The following is a 21,127-nucleotide window of genomic DNA, read 5'->3' on the forward strand; positions in this document are numbered from 1 at the left end:
CTAGGCCATTCTAACACATGAATATGCTTCTAAACCACTTCATTGTAGCTCTGGCTATTTTTTTCTTCCTCCTGGAAGGTGAACCTGCACCCCAGTCTAAAGTCGTTAGCAGACTCTAGTTCTTCTTCCGGTATTTACATCCATCCATCTTCAACTATGACCAGCTTCTCTGTTCTTGCTGACATAAAGTGTCCCCATAGCATGATGCAGCCACTACCAGGTTTCAGAGTGTGGATGTTATATTTTGGCCGATGTGCAGTGTTAGTTTTGCTAAAGAACCTTCTTCCACATGTTTGCTGCATCAATGGGAATTCTTATAACTTTCTTTCTTCTCACTACTTTTCCATTAAGATGTTTCTATAAAAGCATTACCACATCATGATGCTGCCACATCATGTTTCACAGTGGAGATGATGTGTTTACGGTGATTTGCAGTATTAGTTTTCTGCCACATATAGTGTTTTGAATGAAGTCCAAAAAGGTCAACTTTGGTCTCATTTGACCAGAGCACCTTCTTCCATATGCTTGCTGTGTCCCCTACATGGCTCGGGGCAAATTCCAAATGGGACTTCTAATGGTTTTGTTTCAAAAATTTCTTCTTACAATTCTTCTCTAGAAGCCACCTTTGCCTTATCTGAACTATGGATTTCTGCAGCTCCTCCAGAGTTACCATGGGCCTCTTGGCTGCTTCTCTGATTAATGCTGTCCTTGCGCGGCTTGTTAGTTTAGGTGGACATCCATTTCTTAGTAGATGTGCAGTTGGACCATCTTCTTTCCATGTTTTGATGATGGATTAAACAGAACACTGGGAGATGTTCAAAGTTTGGAATGTTTTCTTATAACCTAACCGTGGTTTGAAACTCTCCACAACTTTTCCCCTGACCTGTCTGCTGTGTTCCTTGGTCTTCATGATGCCGTTTGTTCAGCAGTCACACCCAGATGGACCTGTAATAAGTTTGTTGCTAAAGACAACTGGTTGCACTGATTTTTTTTTTCCGAGGGCATCAGAGTGAAAGACAAATGCTTGCCACACTTTTAAAATTTTTATTGTAAGGCATTTTGAAAACTGTGGGTCATTTTCCTTCCACTTTAGAATTATGCACCAGTATGAATTGGTCTAACACATGAAATGAAAATAGCATAAATAGAGGTTTGTGGCTGTAATGTGACAAAATGTGAAACAAAAATTGATGGGTATGTTTTTGCATGTCATGCAGCACTCCTCTGTGGAGCTGTACTGATTTTGTAATATTTATGTTTATGTAGCATGTTCTAGTGAGTCTTAGTGTAAACATAAAATCAAATCAGGCAGTCTTGAATCTGTTTGTAGATGAAAAACACCAGGGAAGGTAAAGCTTAACGGGGAGAACATAAACAGCTTGTCATAATGATGAATTATCTTCTGACTACATAAACTAAAAACATACTTTTACAGTTCATGACATACTGTCAGGGTAGATAATTCAACACATGTCTAACTTTCCTTCTCAAAGCCTGTATGTGTGTGTTATCTGTGCCAACATTTTTGTCTTTAGGAATCAATGCTAAATCCCATGTCAGATAAACAAACCAAGCTGTTCACAAACTGAATGCTAAAGAGCTCATTAGATGTGATTATGTTTCACCTGATCAATCGGCAGGTCCACCTTCAGATAGGGGTCTTCGTGCACCTCCATCGCTCCCTGCATCTCATGTCTTTGGTTTTTTGCAGTAAATATGCTGTTGGCTGAGGAAAGGGATTAATCACAATTACTTCATCTACTGGCATCTGCCTTCTCATTCTGCTGCTCTCTTCGTCCCTCCATCACTGTTTTCCCCCTTCATCTCTCACTGTCTCATCCCCTTCTTTTTCCTCTCCTGCTCAACTTCACAGATCAATGCTCCTGTTGAGCCATTTATTTATTTAGAGTGGTCTCAGTGGAGGAAGGACCACAGAGGGCAACAGATATGCCGCCGTCGTGAATCTTCTGTCTAGAATCCTTCTGCAGACAATGTTCCTGATTTATTTGAGATATAGTTCATTCTGTAACATTATGCAGTTTTCTACTGTAAACACATTTCTTTTCTGGCAGCAGGTGCTAAAACTGATACAGGGTGTAAATTTAATAATGAAACACACTGCTGAACTGCCTTAGATGATTTCATTTTAATAATAAATAACCACGGTTTTTAGAATGTACAGAACAATACTTTTAGCTTGAGATTTGCTCAAAGTGTGTTTACTTTTCATTGTTTTTTAGTCGAGGGTTATTTTATATCTGCTTCACACAAACAACGTGATGAAAGAATAACATACGCCTCTGATCTTTTACCAGAGCTGTCGTTGTGTTAAAGAGCTGTTGCATCTTTCTAAGGGTCTGGACGGATGAATTAGTAACAAGGAAAATGCTAAATTTAGCTCCCTAACTCTGGGAGTTTTAAAAGGAGAAAGATACACAAGAGAAATTATGGGATAATAGTAAACCATTATGGTATTATTCATGGAAAATAGAACAATTTCCACCCAATGAGTTTCAGACAATTTAGGCCCCAAAATTTTATCTTTACATTTTTTATTTTTGGAGAAAATAAAAAACATGGCGGGCTTTAAATACTGAGAATTAGCCGGACTACAGTCATGGTGAGAATTACTGACAACCCTGAAGTATTGGTCGAGAATGTATGCTGCAGAGTTTAAACATGTTTTTTCTTGTCAAATGATAAAAACACTTTAAAATTCTTAAATTCATATGTTTTTAGAAATTTCTTCTGTCAAATATCTCTAAAAGTGGCCAACTTTCAAAAACAAAGTTGGAAAAACCAGATTACCAATGAATGGATGGATGGATCTCTAAGGTTGCCTTATAAAGTTTATGAGATAATTCCAGGTTTCTTAAGTTGCAATTAAATATGTTTAAGTTCTTTTGGGTTTGCTAAGTCCTCTTCAGAACGGGCAGTTTTCATCCTTCCAGCGGTTTGAATGGAAATTGAGTCAGAGCTCACTGTTGCCTCCATTCCTTGTGCCATTGCTAGCATGTTAAAGCTGGTCCTGCTGGCTTTCAACCCATGCTTACTGTTCTGACACTGTATAATAAGTTTTAGTCTTCATGCTTTGGCAGTGCTCTGACTTTATTATTCCTTTGATAACTTCAGTGTCTCTATTATTGGACACAGGGCACCTGGTCCATGGCAGGATTCAACCTTCACCATACTGAACCACAGACTGAAGCTCTACTTCTGTTTCCTGCATCCATGGATCATTATCTCTAGGGGACTCTAACTTGTCCAAGAAGATTTTTACTAACTTTCCTCGTTTTTCCTTCAATATTTAGAGTCAAGCAACACATACAGTACATGGCATCTTTATTTTAATCTGCAAAAATTTGGTCTTTACAAAAATGTGTATATTTTAAGTTTTAACAGGAGTCAAACATAAGTTAGGTAAAAGTTATATTCTGTTCATTTTTAAAATACATTTTGAAAACTCCATGTGTGTATAATTTCTAGAATATAATGTTGATTAAAAAACTGTTCGTTGTTATTCTTATTATTATAACATCAACACATGTTTTTTTATAAAAGACAAGCATTGTGTGATGTAATTTTAAGATAAAGTTAAAGAAAAAAAATTTGAGGATGGCTTGAAAATTCTAACATATGAATGCAAGAATAACATTTTCAGTTTAGAATTTTAAAATATTTGATTTTAATCATCACCAGCAGAAACAAGTCTAAAATCTCTCATTAAGTCTGGAAATGGAAATTTAGTTAGTTATGCCAACCGTAGAAACCCTAAAAACCACCATGAAACTTTATATCCGAGAAGACAAATCTCACAGGTTGTTAAGGTGACCTCGGCTCTCTTCTGTTATAACTGAAAACATTGATGTGACAAATTATTAATTTATATTGAAATTCCAGTCTGATCTTAATTGATGCCACATCAAAATGAATTATTGGATTTTATTTACTATGTTAGTTTGGCAGAGAAAGAGATCCAATATACTACATTTAGCTTAAAAAACGTGATTTTGTACATTTTTACGTGACCTGTTTTTTTTTTAAGTCTCATTTAAGATCAAACCAAATGTGATGGAGGTTAATTTCAAGGCCTTTGCTCTTTCTGCATAAAATAACATTTGGGGAAAACATTTTTGGAACGCTGTCTATTGAACTTTACTCCTTTGGACTGTGGCAACTTTCTGCTCTTTTTATTTTGTTTTTCATTTTTAAATTCTTAATTACAATTTTCAACAAAACCTTCAAATTACAGGAAGGTATAATTAGTATTTTTACCATGATGATAGTCCTCTGAAACAACATCTGCATAAACAAAGTGAACAAGCATATTTACTTCTTATTTCCTTCTTAGTATAATCAACAGTTCATCATTATAATTTGCACATCCTAAAAAAGTGAAAGCATTTTATTTCCCTAACAAGACTTTTTGGATTCATTTCCAAAAAGATGGTCTGATTGAATTCATCTATGATTTAAGCCCCCTTGACAGCATTTGAAGTCTTGTTCTGTTTAATATTCACCACGAAAAGTCATGTTAATTTCAAAGAGCAATGCGATATCTTCTGTTTGGACTCACAGAACAGGCTGAGAATGCAAAGAAATTATAGAATTTTTATTCTCTCAGCACACTAGACAGGTATCTTCTTACTCACACAAACAGGAAAGTATAATGATACACAGTCATCTCGACATGTGCAAAAATGATACATAATATAAATTTGTAATCAAAAGGCAGCAGGGACCTTTAAGTGTAATCATACTGGAGAAGATTGTGATGAAGGAACAAGCACAGAGGATGAGGAGGCTGGAGAGCAAAACATTAGGAGAAGCATTGCTAGTGAAATGCTCTGCTTACCTCCTCCTGTGAAGAGTGCTGGGTTTCTGGACACCTGCCTCTGCTTTTCGACACGCTTCGTCTTGGCTGCATGTTCCTTGATCTGGCCCCCGGCTGTGAGCTCAAGGTCCTCTCTAACGCATACCTGAGCACAGATCGGAGAGAGGAGAAAGCAGAAAACATGAAACCAGAATAAATGACATTTTCTCTGACCCTTCTCTGATTTGTGAATGAAATATTGCTTGTTTGTGGAAGAAGAAGACAGCAAATAGGAAAACAGGAAACTAAATCCTTGTTCATTAGACATAGAAAATATTCCATCGTGAGAAACTTTGAAATTGTGGTTCAAAAGTAAAAGGTGAAAAGAAATCCACAAAAAGATGTCTACTGATGTCTGAATGTGGTTCAAAGTCGACAGGAGTTGATGAAATGAGTTAAACTGGACTGACATCCATATTTTTTGTTTAGGCTAAAGTTTGATGGGACAAAGTCCTATGGTCTAATATTCAACATATGTTCTGGCCTGGTCAACCTTGAATAGTCATTAAAAAGATGTCTTTGGGCTACCAATGCTTGGAGGGTTAACTTGGCAGCACAAACCTCTTAACTAGCAAACCAAAGACTCTTTGCTCTCCTGTCCTCTGGAGCTGGCCAGCTGGATAATATGATTTAGCCTAAATTAACTTTTAGTTCAGCCATTAGAAATGCTCTCTCATAACACGATGATTTCTCAAAATGATTAGTTCCTGACCTTCCAAACAGCTGTTGCACCATTTTATTTATATAAAAAAAAAACAACATTGTAACTAAAATCACAGTTTAATATATATCAGCTGCTCTTCACTTGACTGTAATAAAAGACCAAACTCTGCTTCAGATTGGTTGGTCAAGTCTCTTCCCACATGGTCGTAGTGGAGGTGTAAGCTTTGAGGGGGCCCTGGTCATAGCCTGTCAGTTTTGGTTGTTTCCCTCACAAACTTTCTCTAGTAAGAAATGGTCCCGTAGGGATTTTTCATACCAACCATGCATTGATATTTACCCAAAAGTGGGATGGGATGATTTGTACCGCATTTGAGAACAAAAAATAATTGGGGCCTGCCATAGCAATGCATAGGAGGCATTGAATGCTCTAATAATAATAGTTTTTTTTTTGTTTGTTTGTTTGCTTATTTCTTTAACTTTAGTGCGTCATGAGCTGACATGTTCTACTGTATCTTCTGGTTCCAATACATTACAAATAGTCAACCTTTCAATCACCTGGGAGTGTGGCAAACAAATCATTTATTGATGGAATGGGGCAGGCGTGAATTTCTAACTGCATTTGTCTTATTTATCAAGCCAGATCAAACAATGAAAATCCAAACAAGCTTAAAGGAAAAGGGAGGGAGTTGCACGGAATAACTTATTCCTCAGCTGTAGACGCAGGAAGGTTGTTGATGGAGGAGGAAGACAAAACAAAACACAAAAAAGGGGGGTTTGGGACTGAACTGAACAGTGGGAGAATAAAGGAATGAGAGAGGAGAGGAAAAGGAGGGATAGTTCAGAAAACAGGGTACACATCTGAATTAATGCTTCCACAAAAGGTAATTTTCTTCTGGCAGGCTCCCCTTCTCCTCTGTTGGTATTGAGGTGAGGGATGTCTCCCTTACAGACACAGAGTAAGCAAACTATGCGTTTCTCTTAGGCAGCAGCACACTGTACTGCGGGGTCCCTGAGCTGGCTCAGTGGATGGTGTAGTGATCTCAGGCTTCCACCAGAATACACTTCTGGCAGTGGTGTTTGCAAGCTCACTAACATGGAGTCTAGGGAATAGCCCAGTTGCTGCACTTGTTTGCCTTCTTTAATGTGGAGGCAACGTCTTTGGACACATTTGCCGTTAGCCGTTAGTGGACTGAGGAAGAGAAGTAGAAAAACAAAAGAAGATTGAGGTTTGCTTGATATATGCAGTGAAGAAGAGTTGAAACAGAGTTCATGTAGCGGCACTGCAGTGTCCACAGCCACAGGAGACCAGAAGCAGAAAGTGGCTTTGCAGTGGTACCCTGTCCAGTTTTAACTTCAACTCATCACTGACTAATGTGAGACAACGTCACCATGAAGCTGAGTCAAAACACATCTAGCCAATCAAATATGGAACGGCCAGTTTGCTTCCTGACAACCTGGTGATGAGATGTAAATAGATAGCATTAAAATCAAGACTGAATCAGGACTCATCACTCAGGGAGAGTGCTGGGAAGGGTGCAGAGTAGGAAAAAAGCTGAGCAGAGCTGGGAAAGGAGACGCAAAACTGGAGGCACAGCGGTGGAAAAGCTGAGGTCATCCAGCCTCTCTTGTGTGTACATATCTGCAGCACCGTGTCCTGTGGGAGCAGACAACTGTGTGTATCAGGAGGCCCCAGACTGTACAGACTTAGTGCAAACAGGGTCTGTGGGAGGGACGAGCAGAAAGTAATCTGTGGCCCTCTCAAGTAGCAGAGAACAGGAGTCAACAAGAGGACAGGGTGATATGATAGCCAGGGAATAATGGAGGTCCCAAACAATTGGGCTGACCAGCCTCCAGCCATCCTGACTGTGGTATCAGTAGGAGCCACTCCCAGGGCTGCTTCACAGTTAGTAGACAAGCTGGCAGCAATGAGGAGGCACAGTTCTCCTCAGGGCTTTGCTGCTTCCCCTCACCTCTGAGATCACACATAAGGAGCTGAGAACTGGGAAGCAGCACTAAAGTGTTGCTGATGACAGTCAAACTCTGAGGATTCATTTTACAACAAGCTTCCGGAACATTGTGATTACTGTTGCAAAAAGAAAGTAAATAGCCAGGGGTGCACTTCCTTTTTAACAACTGTACAGTTCTAGTAAAACTACAGTCATGTAAAAAAAATCAGAAATTTCTTGTTTTTTTAAACATCATGGACACATCGTGGACATCCTAGACATTAATGCCACAGGTCATGTAAATAGCCAGAACAGCAGTAAACAACTAGGCCTGACACAGGAAGGGAGTGTCAGGGTGATCTTTGACTTTAGTAAACGCCTTCCTGAAAAAGCACCTTTAGAGAGACTCCTACTTGGATTCTAAGGCATAGATTCAACAATGGGTCAGAAATGTTCCTCAGAGATTTTGGTCCATGTTGTCATTTTGGCATCACACAGATTTGTTGGCTGAACATCCATGATGAGAATTTTTTGTTCCCCATATCTCAATTGTACTCTATTGGACTGAGATCTGGTGTTTGTAGAGGCCTGTGGAGTACAGTAAACTCATTATCATGGTCAATAAACCAGTTTGTGATGGTTTGAGCTTTGTGACATGGGGCATCATCCTGGAAGTCACAATCAAAAGATGGGAACACTGTGGTCCTTAAGGGATAGACATGGTCAGAAGAGGTGTTTAAACCATGCTTAGTTGCTAGTAAGTGGCCCACAGTGTGCGAAAACATATCCTGCACACTGTGACAATACCACCACCAGCTTTCTGTAGCTAAATTTGTAGCTTCAGCTTCCTGTTCTTAGCTGACAGAACTGCCACCCAGTGCTGAGTACTGCTGTTGTAGTCCATTGGCTTCAAGGTTTGGTCTGTTCAGAGATAGCATTCTGCATACCTTGTTTGTACTGAGTGGTTATTTGAGCTAGTGTTGCCTTTCTGTTATCTCAAACCACCATGCCCTCTGACCTCTGACATCAACAAGGCATTGGTGTCCACTCAACTACTGGATATTCTCCCTTTTTCAGACCGTTCTCCACCTACCTGAGAGATAATTTTGTGTGGAAATCCCAGTAGATCAGCAGTTTCTGAAACAAACGGACCAACTTGGCTAGCACCAACAACCATGCCATGTTCAAAGTCACTAAAATCAGGTTTCATCTTTTTTTCTGATGCTTACTACAGCATGTTGTCATTACCATGTCTAGATGCTTAAATGCAATGAGTTGCTGCTACGTGATTGGCTGATTTACAGTTTGTTGGCAATTAAACAGCTATAACTAATACAGTGGCAGATGTTTATTTGACATAGGTTTATTCATTTTAAGGCAAAGTCTGACCAGTAGGTTTAATACCTGATGCACGTTAGTCTCTTTTCTCTATCTGTATTTCTCTATTTACGTTTCCCAATTTTTTCACTTCACATCTTCAGTCATTTGTGCCAGCATGCATGCTTCCCTCCAAGGGGAACATGGTGGCCTTTTCAGATTCAACATTACACTGTCCAGACCGAATGTCCCATTCAGCCCTGCAGAGACACTCCCCCACTGGTGCCGACAGATCAGGACACCATCTCCATACTTTCAGATTGCAAGGGCAAGGTTACATTTAACACAGCCCCAGTGAGCATGTTTAAGGGATGCTTTTACAGGCATTTCCAGCCAGAGTGCTGTTGTTTTGTGAGGTCAAAGTGAAATTAACGATAGATATGACCCTATAAATGGCTGTGAAATCAGTTAGCTAAACAAGTGACAGATCAGGGGCGAGTAAGTCATTTTGGTTGCATGTATTTTTCCCCTATGGGAGATTCTTATTAACCCAGCAGCTCATGCTTGCAGATTCATGAGGGATGAGACAGAGAGGAAAGAGAAGTAAAATGCAGCAGCACCATGCCTGTTGAGTATTGCTCCAACCAGCTGGTTGTTGCAAAACACAGCCATAGATTTGTCTCTGTCTCCACCTACTGGCACCAAATGAAACAACAGAAACTTCCGTCTGAGTCCTGGATTATTTTATAAGTTTATTTTGATGACAAAGTTGTTTTCATTGATTATTTTCTGCTTGGATAGTTGCTAACATGATGAAGAGATCTTACAACAGCATCTACACTTCATTCTAATTCACTGCTAATATCAGTCCATATATCTGAACAGAAAGCCAGTCAACAAAAGGTACTACTACAGGTAAGGCAAGGGGTATTTTTCTCCATCTAATAAAATTGGCACCAGTAACAGCCTTGCCATCTTTCATGGTTAGAAAAATCAGATGTCAGACGCATCCTTCACAGGAAGGATGGGGCCATCTGCACCTAAACCTGCTGATAAGGCATGTTTTCATCTTCATCATCTGATTTGGTGCTCTTTTCTGGCCCCTAGCAGAGCAAATCCTCATATGGATTCAAAACATTTCACTGTCTACTTAATCACAAAACAAATTGCCAGGGTTCTAGTTCGAATAGGATTTTTTTTTCAGCAAGCAAAGTCCCACTGCTGCATACAGTATGATCCAAGGCTCACTGCACTTGATCAAGTGGACCAGTCTGTCTCTTTTGGGGATTACCCATCAAAGCGCAAAGCGATGGTAACTTAATGCGTCTTGAAGACAGTGATTGATGATAGTGCTGTTTCATAACAAATCGCGCCCCCACAACAAGTCTCGCACAAGTGGGAAATGTTAATTGAAATGTTTTGTGTGCAAGGGTTGTGATTTTTCCAAGGTGTTACAGCAATAAACTGAAGGGAATGTGGGGGAAAACGTATCCGTTTCACGTTTTATGAGAAAGTGAACAACTTTTCAGCAGACTGTAGTTGACATTGAAGTAGGACTACTCACCGTATTATTTTCGGGTCTTTTGATTCTAGCAGCAGGCAGGAGAGCTTGGCTGCAGGGGGAAAAGGGAAACCATTACATTTTTCCTTTTCACAACAAATCTATAATGCAGTGTTGCCTTTTCATACACAGTCATGGTAAAACCACCTCTATTAGTTTGTTGGCAAAAGACTGTAGATGCACCAATCAATCGGCAAGAGATCAGAATCAGACAGGTGTTGGTTGATTGTCTCTGATTGATCATCGGTGATCAAGATATGAATTTCTTCCCACTCTTCATCAAATGCATCAAAATTAACAACTCCAACCATTTCTATAAACGTGTTAAGTAACATTATATATTATAGACTCCTTTTAGTTAGCTAGAAATTAAATAAATGGTTATAGTGCTCCCCTTTACAGATTTTCTCTTTTTAATTTTCTTTTTATATCCAAGTGTTTCAGACATCATCAGACAAAATGTATTATTAGACCAATGTAACTTGAATAAATACAAAAGATGTTTCAGATGTTTATTTCATTTATGGAGGATTTAATCCTATCAAACCCAACCTGGACCTATATGAAAAAGTAACTGCACCCCAAAAATAATAATTGGTTATTGAGATTTGCCACCAAGATTAGTCTTTGGCAGCAACAACTGCCATAAATCATTTGCAAAACCTAGAAATGAGTCTTTGATGGGATTTTTGAAGAATCTTGGCCCACTCTTCTGCATAATTGTTTTAATTGTTGGAGGATTTTTGATCAAGAACTGTTTAAGGTTATGCCACAGGATCTTAATTGGATTTAAGCCTGGACTTGACTAGGCTATTCCAGAACTTTCATTTCATTTTTGTTTTGACGCATTCAGAGGAGGACATGTTGATGTGCTTCAGCTCATTCTCCTGCAGCATAACACAAGAGCTGTTAAGCTTAAGATCACAACGCATAACACATTCTTTTTCAGGACTTTCTGGTAGAGGGCAAAATTCAAGGTTCCATCCATCTAGGTCCAAAGCAGCCCCAGAGCATCACACCACCTCTGTCATAGCTTGTTCTAAGCCTGCTCAATTCAAACACAGTTTAAGCATCAAAACAAAGCAAAACACAATGAAATACACAATATTTAAATTGTTTTATCCAAAACCAATTTTCTCTGCCCAGACACAACCTCTTACTGTAAACCGCTTTGATGAGCAGGAAAGCACGTTCAGTCCAGCAGGTTCAAAGAACAGAGAAAAGGTGGCTGCTGCTCTTGGTCTAGCAGCTTGGGTGAGAAAATGTCGTTTTCTTCAGGGCAGTGAAATGAAAACCACTTTGTAATTAGAGACACTGCATCACTTCTTGGAGGATCTTTGGCTCAGATTATTTTCTGCAGAAGCTCAGACAGCCACTTTCAGGCAGCTAGTCTTATTTTCGACTGGATTATAGTCACCAGATACACAGACAGCAGACTATACTTTACTTTGGATCTGCAGTTTTTTTCGAAAATGCAGATACTTACTAATGAAGGTCAAGATGTTTACGCGTGGAGGCCCGTAATATAGCTGTTGATGCGGGAAAATAGAAAGAAATGCTGCTGTGTGCCAAGTTTTGAAACTCTATGTCATCCTGGGGATAGCAGCTGTGAATTAACAGCATTCTGTGCATTCTGGATTTCAGAGTTTTTACCTGTCTCTTTCGTTCTCTGGTGCAGTTCAGTCCTTTTTGTTCTCCATGGGGCTGGGATGGACCCCTATAGTGAATAATTGCTGTCACTTCTCTGGAGTCTCAAACACTTTAGATATGGCTTTGTAACCATTCCAGACTGATTTATGTCAATGACTTTATTTCTCATCGCTTCTTTAAGTTGGGGGCATGATGTGTTGCTTTTTAAGATCATTTTGCCCACTTCATGCTGCCAGACAGGTTGTCCTTAAGCGATTCCTAGATTCTACAGGCAGTAATCACACCTTACTATAGCTAGAGATATTCAACTAAAACAATTTGGTGTGTCAGGTACCTTATAATTTAACAAGGGGAGCAATTATATCTTCACATAGCCCCAGGTTGGTTTAAATAGCTTGTCTCCATGCATAAATGAATTCATCATTTGAAAGTCTGTTGTTTTACTTTTCCACAACACTGCATATGCTTTGATGCATTAATGTGACTACCTATTCCAAAAGAACCTGCAGTTCTTCAAACAAAATAATAATCTGAATCTGTCAGAGTTCCAAGATAATTCTAAATCGATATTAACCTGAAAGAACATGATTGGTGCATTTCTACAAAGGACAAAATGTCTCCTACCCTTGAGTTGCCACATTTTTCTTGACTAAATTCTTGCAGGGAACCCACTGTTCGTACGGGAGATGTTTGAACTTTTCAGCCCCAACTGCAACATAATGGAGGTTGTTCTCCAGGTCAGCAGGTCCACAGACAGGCTGCCCGTCTAACCTGCAAAGCCTGGAAGGTCGAAAGAAAAAAAAAAATATATATATATATACAGGTCCTTCTCAAACAATTAGCATATTGTGATAAAGTTAATTATTTTCTATAATGTAATGATGAAAATTTAACATTCATATATTTTAGATTCATTGCACACTAACTGAAATATTTCAGGTCTTTTATTGTCTTAATACAGATGATTTTGGCATACAGCTCATGAAAACCCAAAATTCCTATCTCACAAAATTAGCATATTTCATCCGACCAATAAAAGAAAAGTGTTTTTAATACAAAAAAACGTCAACCTTCAAATAATCATGTACAGTTATGCACTCAATAGTTGGTCGGGAATCCTTTTGCAGAAATGACTGCTTCAATGCGGCGTGGCATGGAGGCAATCAGCCTGTGGCACTGCTGAGGTCTTATGGAGGCCCAGGATGCTTCGATAGCGGCCTTTAGCTCATCCAGAGTGTTGGGTCTTGAGTCTCTCAACGTTCTCTTCACAATATCCCACAGGTTCTCTATGGGGTTCAGGTCAGGAGAGTTGGCAGGCCAATTGAGCACAGTGATACCATGGTCAGTAAACCATTTACCAGTGGTTTTGGCACTGTGAGCAGGTGCCAGGTTGTGCTGAAAAATGAAATCTTCATCTCCATAAAGCTTTTCAGCAGATGGAAGCATGAAGTGCTCCAAAATCTCCTGATAGCTAGCTGCATTGACCCTGTCCTTGATAAAACACAGTGGACCAACACCAGCAGCTGACACGGCACCCCAGACCATCACTGACTGTGGGTACTTGACACTGGACTTCTGGCATTTTGGCATTTCCTTCTCCCCAGTCTTCCTCCAGACTCTGGCACCTTGATTTCCGAATGACATGCAGAATTTGCTTTCATCCGAAAAAAGTACTTTGGACCACTGAGCAACAGTCCAGTGCTGCTTCTCTGTAGCCCAGGTCAGGCGCTTCTGCCGCTGTTTCTGGTTCAAAAGTGGCTTGACCTGGGGAATGCGGCACCTGTAGCCCATTTCCTGCACACGCCTGTGCACGGTGGCTCTGGATGTTTCTACTCCAGACTCAGTCCACTGCTTCCGCAGGTCCCCCAAGGTCTGGAATCGGCCCTTCTCCACAATCTTCCTCAGGGTCCGGTCACCTCTTCTCGTTGTGCAGCGTTTTCTGCCACACTTTTTCCTTCCCACAGACTTCCCACTGAGGTGCCTTGATACAGCACTCTGGGAACAGCCTATTCGTTCAGAAATTTCTTTCTGTGTCTTACCCTCTTGCTTGAGGGTGTCAATAGTGGCCTTCTGGACAGCAGTCAGGTCGGCAGTCTTACCCATGATTGGGGTTTTGAGTGATGAACCAGGCTGGGAGTTTTAAAGGCCTCAGGAATCTTTTGCAGGTGTTTAGAGTTAACTCGTTGATTCAGATGATTAGGTTCATAGCTCGTTTAGAGACCCTTTTAATGATATGCTAATTTTGTGAGATAGGAATTTTGGGTTTTCATGATCTGTATGCCAAAATCATCCGTATTAAGACAATAAAAGACCTGAAATATTTCAGTTAGTGTGCAATGAATCTAAAATATATGAATGTTAAATTTTCATCATGACATTATGGAAAATAATGAACTTTATCACAATATGCAAATTTTTTTAGAAGGACCTGTATATATATATATATATATATATATATATATATATATATATATATATATATATATTATATATATATATATATATATATATATATATATATATATTATATATATATATATATATATATATATATATATATATATATATATATGTATGTATATATGTAAGATACTATTTGACACATTTTGCCAATTTAAAAGACACTGTTCTGTGATGTTTTGTCTCACTACTAAAGCCTCAGCTGAGTAATTACAAGTGCACCTCCAAAAATTCCAAAATTGTGGAAAAGGTAAATATTTTTGTCACTCATTTGTAAAAGAGAAACTCACATATAATATAGATTTCTGACACACAAAGATTTTAAGCCTTTGTTTTTTGTAATTTTGATGATTCTGGTTTACAGATAATGAAATCCCAAAATTCAGTGTCTCAGTAATGTAGAATATTGCATAAGATCAATAAAAAAGGTATTTCAAACAGAAATGTCAGGCTTTTGAAAAGTATGTTCATTTCTATGCACTCAGTATTTGGTTGGTCCTCCTTTTTTGCATAAATCACTGCATCAGTGCAATGTGACATGGAGGAGATCAACTGAGGTGTAATGAAAGCCCAGGTTGCTTTGATAGTGGCCTTCAGGTCATGTGCATTGTTGGCTCTGGTGTCTCTTCTTCTTCTCTTGACAATACTCCAAACACAGTAACAACATGGTCAATGAACCAGCTTTTGTTACCTTCTGCCCCTTTTTCATTAGTACCACTAAGTGAGGTTCGTCTCAAGTCAGTTCTACTCTACATGGTTTGGATCGTTTTTTCATTGCAGTTGAAAACCATGTCATTGTGGGCGGGATCGTCAGTAGCAAGGCGGCCACAAAGTCTGAAAGGCCTTATACTTTTTGTGATGTCACCAATGCATGTAGAAGCTCGTTTTTGAAAGGGTAGATTTTTGTCTTAATTAAATAATGATTTATAATAAAACAGCAAAACAAATAGAAAACTAACCATAACATTGTTTTGTGGGTGAGAAATATTTAAATTGAGCTTGATTGATTTTACAGAGCCTTGCGATGGACTGGCGACCTGTCCAGGGTCTACCCCGCCTCTAGCCCGTAGACCGCTGAAGGATGGATGATTTTATAGAAAGATCTGCCGAGTAGCTTTAAATGATGTTGCAGTAGTATGTTGAACGTAAAAGTTATTGTTTGCCTCATTAAACTCTAGGTTTACTGATGATTCATCTTACTTGAAAACAGCCCCGGTGCGGAGGTCCACTTTCTGTGTCACCATTGATAAAACACTTTCCCAGCTTTTAAGAGTGTGCTTTGGGATCCGGACCCGAGCTGGAGGAACCAGTAGCTCTCCATTGGTAAAGACACTGTAAAACAATTCATGACACAGACAAACCCATGAATTACACACACAGACACACATCACAAAAGAGAAAAGCTGTGATTTTGTACTATGGTGACTCTGTAACAAGTTTCAGATCAATACTGACTTTATTGTGCAGGTTCCATCTGTAATTTTCTTCCAGCGAGCTGAAGCAACTATTCTGGTGCGCACTACAGGTTGGATCTGTAAAACAAAAGAAAATAAAGACCTTTGAAGTGATCTGTGTGGTGCTGCATTAATCAGTTAGCCAGAGATCGAAATCAACCAATGTTTGCTTGATTGCCTCTGACTGGTGATCAGCGGTTTTAACAAAAAATGTGATTTTTTTGTAGGTCCATTAAATGCGTCGAGCTGAAAACTCCAATTTCTTTGTGTGTAAACAAAACAACTTTTTCTTTGCTGAACCTTGTTTGGGTTTAATGAGAATTATATAAAGGTTAGGGTCATACGATTTGATGTATACACGAGGATCATCATTTTTTCTTTTTTTGTTGGATTTAAAAGTACTACCTCTGTCAAAAAACCTGCAGCATATTACTTCTTCTATGGTCATTGTTTGTTATGTCTCTTTTTTGTATTAAATCCAGTTTTACACTAAAGGGTTTAAAAGGTGTCAAAGGTCTTAGAAAGACAATCAGAATCAGGCAAAATTAGATTTGGTCTGAACTGCAACAAAAACAGAAATCCTTTTTAGCTAATAAAATCCTGTATGTTGTACTGTCTCTTTAATATTGTGTATACATATTGTGGATTTGGGTTAAAGGTGATGTTTGTCCTAAACAGCAACAGTACATATTAAGAAAAAGGTCCATCCATTTATTTTCTGTACCCACTATATCCCTGCCGGGTTGCAGGCCTATCTCCAGTCGTCAGTGGGGTGCAGCCTGGACAGATAGAACCTCCCATCACAGAGACTTACAACCAAGCACACAGACACTCACAACTCAAGCCAATTTAGCGGCCATCTAACTTAACATGCATGTTTTTGACTGATGGGAGGAAGCCAGAGTATTGTTATCATCGCCTATTTTATTGTTACTACTGATCAAAACTCATTCTTACCAGTTTATGTCTCCTTTTCTGTGGCTTCATGGTGACTATCCCAGAATAACTGAAAGAAATTAGTAAACATCTAATGATTGCCTGAACAAATAAATATAGTGAAGACAAATTACACCAATGATTAAATAATTCTATTAAACCGTTTAAAAAAATAGCTACATTATGCCAGTGACTAAACATCAATAGAGGACCATAATAATACATTTGGACCTCAGTTATTGGTAAACAGGTAATGTCTGGAAAAAATATCACATTTGTTTTAAAAGAATCAATGAATTAATCATCAGAAAATGTAAGATACAAAAATCTAAATTACAGGAGAGAAATACATATAAAACAAAGGCATAAAGGTTATAAAAGCATAAATGACAAAGAAATAAATGAACATATAAGAAGAAACGCATAAGAAGATGAATATAAAAAAGTGATAAGGCTACTTTAACCCTGAAACGGGGTTTTAACTGGTTTTAAAAGAATCCAGTTATTCAATCAACTGTGGAGGCATCGATTTCCAATGAGATACAAACTTTAGTGTCATCTAATATGACTAGTTTGATCCACTGGGCAACAGTCCTTAGCCCAGGTTAGAGGCTTCTGAAGTGTCTGGTTCAGGAGTGACTTAACAAAGAAATGTGACTGTTGTATCATGTGTCTGGTAGCACTGCGGTCCATACTTTGTGAATCTCCCCAAAACTGTGGAATGGTCTTTGCTTTTCAATCCCTTCAAGGCTGCAGTTGTTCCCACTGTTTGTGGATATTTTTCTCCTATGCTACACTTTTTTCCTCCACTCAACTTTCTATTAATATGCTCAGATGTAGCACTCTGTGAAAAACAAGCTTCTTTAGCATGAACTTTTTTAGCTTATACCCTCTTTGTGAAGGTAGTCAGTTTAGCCAGCTTCTCGTTGATTATGTAAACCATTACAGGACTTTTCTGTATTAAAGTCAGTCAGTCAGTCATTTTCTACCGCTTATTCCATAGTGGGTCACGGGGGAGCTGGTGCCTATCTCCAGCAGTCTATGGGCAAGAGGCAGGGTACACCCTGGACAGATCGCCAGTCCATCACAGGGCAACACACAAACAACCATGCACACACTCATTCATACACCTAAGGTCAATTTAGAGTTACCAATTAACCTAACAGGCATGTCTTTGGACTGTGGGAGGAAGCCAGAGTACCTGGTGAGAACCCACACATGCACAGGGAGAACATGCAAACTCCATGCAGAAAGACCCCAGGCTGGGAATTGAACCCAGGACCTTCTTGCTGCAAGGCAACAGTGCTACCAACTGCGCCACCGTGCAGCCCCTGTATTAAAGTCCTTTTGTCTAAATATGATGCACATTGTAATTCTCTGAAGGAATTGAATCAGAGTTTTCATCAGATGTAATGAATAATAAAGACTTTTTGCTGAAGCATTCGACACCTTTTAGTTGACTATTTTTAACATGTTTAGTTTTTAATGTTTATGTCATTTATATATGTACAGCACTTTATGAACCATTGTGTATTTTGAAGAGCCTTATAACTAAAGGTTTATGGTGCTCAAAATCAACAATAATAAAGGCTTTAAATCTGTGAGGAATCAATCTATATATATTTAGGCTTTAAAATTTAATTATTTAAATAATTAAACTTTTTGATGATGATCTAGTAACTGAAATGCACCGGTAGGTGGTGTTTATTATTATAATAATAATAACCCATCAGTCCAGCTGAATCTCTGTTTACTTACTCCAGCAGCTTGAACGGCTCATTCCCCGCTGCAACATACGCGCTCCCATGCTTCAGCTGGTCCAGGCTCTGCACCCTGTCGCCCTGCGTGGGCGTGTACAGCCTCCTGACCGCGCCGAACGGAGCCTCCAGGCGTTTGGTTAAGGTGCTCAGAAGGTTATCGAAAGTGGACACCTGTCGGGGATTCAGCACTATGGTTCTCCCGGGAAAGAAAGCATCTCCGTTTCTGTACACAGTGACTGTTTTAGTCGGAGGCAGAGCCGCTTTTCTCCGTGTGCTCACCGGCATGTTTAACTGAAGGCGTTTAAATCTGGTCTAAACGGAGCTGGGGCGGCTGTGGTGAGCCACTGGAGAAGTAACTGGATCTAACAGTCGATATGGGAATCACTTCACCCACAGGAGAGGGGTGTCATGTTGAAACTCATCCTTCGTCTTTGTTCTTCCCCTCGTTCGTTGCTAGTAAACCTACATTCTCTAATACAGAACAGAAACTGTGTCCATGGCAACAACAATCAATGTTTTTGTTTTCTTTTTTAACGATTTTACAAGGACATTACTGTGCAAAAGTTTTAGGCAGGTGTGAAAAAAATGCAGTAAACAAAGAATGCTTTCAAAAATGAAAGAGTTAACCATTTATTTTCATCAATCAACAAAATGCAGTTAATGAACAGAGAAATCTAAATCAAATCAATATTTGGTGTGACCTTAAGAACAGCATCAGTTCTTCTAGGTACACTTGCACACAGTTTTTGAAGGAACCCGGCTGGTAGGTTGTTTCAAACATCTTGGAGAACTAACCACAGATCTTCTGTAGATGGAGGCTTTCTCACATCCTTCTGTTTCTTCATGTCATCTCAGACACACTCCATGATGTTGAGGTCAGGGCTCTGTGGGGGGCAATACCAGCACTTCCAGTAAGTCTTGTTCTTCTTTACACTGAAGGTAGTTCTGAATGACTTTGGCTGTATGTTTGGGTTGGCTCACCTAGCATTTTGTAAATTGATAAAAATAAACAATCATCATTTATATTTCTGAAAGCATCTCCTGTCTATCCAGCCAGGTATCCTATTGTTTCCTCAGTCACAGTATGTGAATGCTTTGGTGGCCTAATTGAGCTAGTCTCTTTTATTTTTTTAAATAAACACATTGAAATACATATTTTTCCCTTTTTTGTTGTCAAAACTAGATTGGTATCAAATTAAAATGGGATTGTTTTCTGAAAAACTGGCTCGTTTTTTTTCATAGACAAACACATATCTGTGACCATCCTATACCATAACAGTTATAAACTGGTTGTTCAAGGGCTGTCCTGCATATTTTCCCATCAAAAACAGCCGCAGCTGAACCAGATTGCATAAAGAAAAATCCAAAATTTTGATAAGTTTGCAGTTGAAGAAGTATTTTTTTGAATTGTTGCATTTTTCTATTGCAATTTTAGCGGACCCTGACAAATAAATAAACTGTAATGTCACGGCGTTGATTGGGCAGGTTAGAATAAGTTAGATTATGAGAAAAGAACCACATTTTCAAATCTCTTCAATTCTATCTTTTTATTTTTGTGTGAAGATGATAAAAAAATTAAGCCAATTTAAGTTTCTGGTCATCCGATTTTAACCACAAAAATATATAAATATCTTATATTTCAACGGGCACAGACCTTACTAACAATGAGCTATGTCTATTTTCAGGATTTTCTAATTATTCTTTCTATACTAACTGATGAGTGTATCCGTTGGTAATTTGTTGTCCCCACTTGAAACCAGTAATGAAACACTAACAGTAAGTAGTGTATTTTTAATTGTGGTCTTAATATACAAAATATTAATTTGAAATATAATAATTTTGTGTAGACATGTTTACTTGGCTTTCTTTTCATGTTTAAAATGATAAAACATGAAAAATTTTGCTAAATCTTTTTATATTCCATTTCTGTGACTATCACACCCCAATGTTGAAAAAACTCCCCTCTACCATTTATGGGTGGTGACAAGGGGTTAATAAACCAGAGCAAAGCTGGACCCCTGCTCATCTGCTTTGGGATCACAAAAAGGCTTGTGTTTCAATTGAATATTTTAAAATAAAAATCGTATAGCCTCTTATTTAACAGGCCCAGACTATTCTGGCTCTCTGGTATGGACTCTATCCATCTTTTTTTTTTTTTTCAAATATTCATTTCATACTAACTCTTGTTTCTGTTCATCCTGCCCAGTTTCCCATCTTTTGCTTATTCACTGTTTCACCAGCCATCCAAACAGTTTTTCTTATGTCTACAAAGGTAACCAGAGATTGAACTAACCATGACACTTAATTGGTTTATGCTAGACAACTCCTGGTCATGTGGCTGCATAATTCATCTCATTAATTATTCATTTCTTAAGGGACTGGTGGTGTCCTTTATTTGAAGAAGTGCATCATGCATATTCAAACTCCTTTTTCTAGAAACCCACAAATTAGGATATCATCTCAGCTGGGATACATATCTTAAAAACAATAACTGCCAAGTCTGCAAG

General features: G+C 38.8%; 1 protein-coding gene across 2 annotated transcripts in view; it reads right to left on the bottom strand.

The window, feature by feature from the left end:
- Window positions 1–19,161, bottom strand: part of LOC124885093 (doublecortin domain-containing protein 2C) — a 58,107-nt gene extending 38,946 nt beyond the window's left edge. Inside the window, exons 1-8 of one of the 2 annotated variants that reach the window (XM_047393293.1) lie at window positions 18,619–19,161; window positions 16,882–16,930; window positions 15,926–16,002; window positions 15,671–15,802; window positions 12,635–12,790; window positions 10,364–10,412; window positions 4,856–4,979; window positions 1,626–1,726 (exon numbers count right to left, since the gene is read on the bottom strand). In XM_047393293.1, coding sequence (XP_047249249.1) covers window positions 1,626–1,726; window positions 4,856–4,979; window positions 10,364–10,412; window positions 12,635–12,790; window positions 15,671–15,802; window positions 15,926–16,002; window positions 16,882–16,930; window positions 18,619–18,905 — 975 coding nt within the window. In that variant the 5' untranslated portion in view covers window positions 18,906–19,161. The remainder of the gene's footprint in view (window positions 1–1,625; window positions 1,727–4,855; window positions 4,980–10,363; window positions 10,413–12,634; window positions 12,791–15,670; window positions 15,803–15,925; window positions 16,003–16,881; window positions 16,931–18,618) is intronic. The other variant, XM_047393292.1, reaches the window with a different exon arrangement.
- Window positions 19,162–21,127: the final 1,966 nt, after the last annotated feature.

This window comes from Girardinichthys multiradiatus, chromosome 19 (assembly GCF_021462225.1).
Source record: "Girardinichthys multiradiatus isolate DD_20200921_A chromosome 19, DD_fGirMul_XY1, whole genome shotgun sequence".
Classification (NCBI taxonomy): Eukaryota; Metazoa; Chordata; class Actinopteri; order Cyprinodontiformes; family Goodeidae; genus Girardinichthys; species Girardinichthys multiradiatus.